General features: G+C 48.0%; 1 protein-coding gene across 3 annotated transcripts in view; it reads right to left on the bottom strand.

The window, feature by feature from the left end:
* The window catches only part of LOC116843640 (Down syndrome cell adhesion molecule-like protein Dscam2), a 313,414-nt gene that overhangs the window by 22,886 nt on the left and 284,944 nt on the right, over positions 1-5,584 (bottom strand). For all 3 annotated transcript variants that reach the window (XM_032814198.1, XM_032814200.1, XM_032814201.1), the window contains one exon: positions 4,283-4,654. In XM_032814198.1, the coding sequence (XP_032670089.1) occupies positions 4,283-4,654 (372 nt within the window). The remainder of the gene's footprint in view (positions 1-4,282; positions 4,655-5,584) is intronic.

Genomic DNA, 5,584 nt, shown 5'->3' with positions numbered 1-5,584 from the left:
GAGAGAGAGAGAGAGAGAGAGAGAGAGAGAGAGAGAGAGAGAGAGAGAGAGAGAGAGAGAGAGAGAGAGAGAGATTGGGGCAGAGAGGGAGTGAAAGAAAGAGAGAGACAAAGGAGTGGAGTGGAAGAATAGAGGGTGAAAAGTGCAGAGGGAGAAAAACGGTGCCAAATGCGCGCGGTGGAGGGTTTTTTCTCCCCAGTGGCGACAAACGGTGAAATAATATCGACGATAAACACCGCGATAACCACAGAGAACAGAACGATACGATAAATCGGTGCTGTGCGAACATTTCGACCCAATACCATATACGAGAATGTGCACGATCAATTGTTGCGTACAAATACACACAGTGCGCAAAATGCGCGTCCCACCGCCGAACGTTTGCGCAACGAATTATTCGCGCGATCATTTGCATAATGCCTCGTGTGTTTATGCGTCCGCGAACAAATTATTGCTTGATCGCGATTAATAATCGAAGGGTCGAGCGAACGAAGGATATATCCGTGCATGTCGTACAGTAGCAAAAATTCACTTGCGCAAAAGGGTCTGTCATTTCTCATTTGAAGTATTTCACGTGTAATTACACGCACCAGATTTCAAAATTAATGAGCCAACTGTCAATTATATAGCTATGCGATAATTATACTCCATAAAGACACGAATTTTTTATCACAACTTGTTTTCGTCCTCGTTCCCTTCAATTCGGTTCGCATTAATAATCGTGTATTTTTCCTTCTCTTCTCTGGCAAACGTTCGGAATCAAGTGAGACTAATTCTTCCCGGTGCGAGGCTGAATGGATAGGTGGCATACGAATTTTCGTGACGCAGGGTAAAGGAAAAAAAGAAAGTGTGAACGGAAGAAAGAAACGAGGAGCGAGCGTCGCAACGGGGAGCTGGTGCCAAGGGATTAGTGGCGCTCGGGACCAAATAAGAGAGAAAAATAACTGAAAAACGTGTCAGTGCAGATATGCGTGTGCTGGGTGAAGTGAACGTGACTCGGTGCTCCAAATTGAACTACGAGATTGCTGCTGCTGCTGCTGCTGCTGCTGCTGCTGCTGTTGCTGTTGCTGCTGCTGCTGGCTCGTCTAACTCGCTGGCTCAAGACGGAATAGTGCTATATGCGAAGCCGAATTTCGTAAAGTGCCTGTTGACCCTCGCATGCAATACATCCTTCATTCTACGCTACTGCGATCGTATTGAACGCGACAAACGGACCTCGTATCGATCGCGCCGATCGGCGCTCGATCATTGTTCGATTTCGTTTTCTTCATCGTTCGGATATGTTGAGAACGAGACACGATGATTAGTAACAATAAGTGAACATGAAACTTTGAATCAGTAAACGGAATTAAATAACTTTAAAAATTTGTCGGATCATCGATAACTTTGTTGACTATACGGAAAGAACAACTCTGTTAGTGTAATTGAATTTTCTGTTACTTAAATTTGGACCAGATGAAAAACTCGCTTGTCGGAACAGAATTATTCCTGTAAGAATGTTTCTACTCAGCCAAGTGCTCTCAGTCAGTTATCTCAACTGAATTTTAACGCAGCTGAATGCTCAGACGAATATTTTCGGTCACAGTAAACAACAAAGATATAATTTCTAGTCGGCGAGTGTTTCTTCTGATCCCCATTTCGTTATTTGGATTAAAATCTTTATTTGTGTACAAAGATGAGCCATTTAAGAAATACAAAACCAGATAATTTTCTAAAAGATGGTAAAAAGTGCTGGATATCGATAACAAATAGATTTCGTTATTATTAATAAAATAAATATAGCAGAAATCGGATAAACTTTCGCAAGCCTCCGGCGACGTAACTTCTTTATATCCCACCTAATATCGGAGTTGTTCGCTGATAACCATAAAAACGGCTCATATTATTCTTGTACTATGATATTATTATTTCTGTATTACGACCTTTTATCCTTGCGTTCTACATATTTATATTCTATGCATATTTTTGTATCTCATATATCGTGTCTCGTTTCCTACATCAGCGGTCCTCAACATAACGTCAGTTGACGTGTGTGCTCGCGTCTTTCCATTTTTCTGTATAATCCGACAACTGACTGTTACCCGAGCACTGTTGAAGCATAAATTCGAGAACGCGTTGCTATTCTCGCCACGTTTTTCAGTCCCGGCTATCAATGGGTTGGGTACCCCTGCGTTAGACACCCGCGGAATTAATGCGTCCGAGGCAGTGTGCGATCGCAGTACTTAATTATCGCGACAAGGGGGAGAGGTGCGAGTTGGACGGTGCGCTCGTGTTAGATACATATCTAGATAGAAAATGTACGGTGACCGTGGGGATGAAACGCTATATTATGCTGTGCTCAAGTGCGTTGGTGCGACGGGTTGTTGGCTGGGCGGCGGCGGCGGCTGCTGCTGCTGCTGCTGCTGCGTCATTTCGCGCGTATCGTCTCGAAAAAAGGACTCTAGAGCTGCGTTTATCCGGACGGCGCCGTCGCCCGTTTATCCGGATGGCGAATTGTTCCGTGCATATCCTATATATCCGAGTAAAACACGCGCGGAAGAATTCCGGCCGCGACTCTCGCGAATTTAATGAGCGAATCTCACGTAGAATACTGTCGCGGGAAAATCTTGTTCGTCACGCACAGAATACTGAAACATTGAAGTGAAGTCGAGGACGCTCCACTTCTGTTCTGAAAATTTTCATACGCGCGTACATTATTCACAAGAGAGAGAGAGAGAGAGAGTTCTGACAAACCGTCGAGAAATTTAGCGTCAGGTTATCACAAGTTATTAAGAGTGATTTTACATTAAATTAAATTATTAAATATAATAAGTAATATCGGATTTTTCAGGTAAAACGAAACAATGGCGTCTTTATCGTTATAATTTCGTGAAGCAATGTACGCGACAGAAGATCAAAATGAAGCATAAACTGTTTCACAGAATCCTAACGACATAAAAATACAATCATTTCATTCTATTTTACCTGAGAGATCCGAGATTATTTGTTACACAACCCGCTACTGAAGTCAGCGATGCTTCTCCCTTCTAGCACATCGCGCCAAGTCGTCATAATTTAATAATCACTTCGTCCCGAAGCCGAGCCAATGCAACTTTATCTACTTCATTTCCCAGACCTGTGCTCCCATTTCCCACGGGACGTCCCACGCGTTCCAGTTAATTACGCCGCGCAATATCGGCTAATTAGATCACGATTATTACGCCGCAGGCGGTTGGCCGCGGGCGGTTGTGTCGGCGAGACGCGATTTGCTTGGGCGATCCGCGGGATTCGGCGCAATTTTTACCGGCGCGATTATCAGTCGCACACGCGGCTCCAACAATAACGCGCGCGGAGGCACCGCTTAACGGCGTGTGTGCCATAACTCACGTAGGGAACGGATATTACTTTCGGGCACAAAGCTAGAGAGACCGCGTCGCCGCGTTCGAATTCCGCGCGCGCGCGCGCGCGGACGAACACGATCGACGTCCTCGTCGATGCCCGGATATCCGCTCGGCTACAAAATCCGAGCGTCGCCCGCAGCCCTAGTGTGACTCGCATCATGCTACTTTCCGACAGACGGCTGCGGTGGCTGCTGCTGCTGCTGCGGCTGCGGCTGCGCTTACGTGACGGCGATACAGCGGCCACGGGTGAATGGGATCGGAGGGGTGACTCGGCATTCAAATCGACAACCTTCCATTTTTGTATCGCCCTCGCTTGCTGATCGCCAGGAAATTAATATCACGCTCTATCGCTACGATTTATCTAAATCACGCCTTTTTCAACTTCCACAGTTCCGCCAGATAGCGGATGACAGAGGTTGCGGTCAGACATCGTTGATTACTTTGCGTCAGCACGTCGCGGGATAAAGTTGCATATACACCCATTATATTTTCAACTTAACGGTCACACAAATTACAAATCCCGACACAATTGTTATTTTGGATCTGTTTTCGATAAGAGCAAGTAATTTCAACAATTGAGTGGGATACATTCTGCTATGTGTTACCTCTACTCTGACTTTGCACCACAAGTTCGCTAGAAATTTAAAATAGCACAATTTTGTTTGTAAGCTCGAGTGAGTATTTTGGCCAATTACTTTGATATTATCCCTCTTTATCTTAGAATTTACACGATTGGATCCGGAATTTCGACTCGCTTCGATCCCATCATCGCCCGCCGTCACTGTACCGTCGTAAAGACAATGGTGCGCTGCCAGGTGCAAAACAGTGACGTGTGAGAGATAGAGAAAAAAAGACGAGACACAGACTCGGTGCGTTCCGCGGTAGCTGGCTCTCTACTTTACCACGAACGATCAACTCGGCCGTCCAGAGGACCTCGGCCACCGAATTGCGCGCCAGGCAAGTATAGTTGCCGGTGTGCGCGGCGGTGACGCGCTCGATAACTATGGCGCTGGAATGGGCGTCAATGTTGGTTACGCGCAGCCCAGGTGGTGTCTGCGAGTGTCGGGGATCGTTAACGGCCGCGGCGGCGGCGGCGGCGGCGGCAGCGGGGCCGAAGGCGGCGGCCGCCGTGCCAGGGGCGGAAATCGGCTCGCCGTCCTTCGACCAGATGATCGTGAACGGCGGATCGCCCTTCTCGACCATGCAGGTCACCTGGGCCCGCAGGCCCTCCGACAGGTCCTTCTTAAAGCTAAAGGGAGCTATCGTGGGTGGAACTGCACAAAAAAGAGAAAGAAACATGGTGACTGTGAGTGTGAATGGTGTGTATGCGCGTACGTGTGGCTTCGCCTCGTGTGACCTCGACGACGGGCGATCGACCCTGATGACAGCTCTTGCAGCCTCGGAGTTTCCTCCACCTTGGAGGACGTCCACTTAGAGTCCTGGAATTTTCCTGCAGCGACACGCAGGTTGCTCTCGTGAAATCGCGAGAGTCAGCTCACGGTAGTGAGTGATGGGTGGATGCATATATCTCGCATATGCAAAATCAAACTTGTCCGTCGCCGTTCTCGCCGACTGGACCGCACACAGTTGGCCCGCGCGTCGGAGAAACACGTCGCCGCGCGAAATTGTCGCGATAGTAGTTTGATTCTTCGAGGTAAGTTCGTGAACCGGCTAACAACGGCGGAATTCGGGGGCAAGTTTAGCCGGATGTTTGGCTCGAGAAGTCTACGTCTCGGGGATTTAACCGATCCCCCGAGAGATTTTTGGAACCCGCTAAAGTCTGGTCGTACGATGCGCGAAACGTGGCAGTTATCGTTGACGACGTTTTACACCATGAGTACCCCCGAGGGCGACCATCTGCTGCATCGCCGATGCGCTCGGGTTACTTCGTGTCATCGCAGGCGAAAATGTAACGTCGGTCATTAAAGTAGTCATTAAGGCAGTCGTGCATACTTCGTGCGCGACGCTTCAGCATGTGGTCGCCGTATCGCGCCGGTTTAATTGTCTCCCCGACGACACGCCGCGTTGTTATGTCGTCACGTTTGTAGTGTAGTCGCATAAGTGTGTTTGTATTGAAAATAAACCAATATTGAGAATGAAAAAGAAAGCACGGAGTTAAAACAAAGCGCGTCCGGAAATATTATTCCGTTCACGCCGAACGCGCCGCGTGCAACCGTGCGCGAGCAATTCTCGACTTACGGTAC

Source organism: Odontomachus brunneus, unplaced genomic scaffold, assembly GCF_010583005.1.
Source record: "Odontomachus brunneus isolate Ranch 3 - 2012 unplaced genomic scaffold, Obru_v1 Obru_scaffold_034, whole genome shotgun sequence".
Lineage (NCBI taxonomy): Eukaryota > Metazoa > Arthropoda > Insecta > Hymenoptera > Formicidae > Odontomachus > Odontomachus brunneus.
This window is presented reverse-complemented; position numbering and strand designations above follow the sequence as displayed.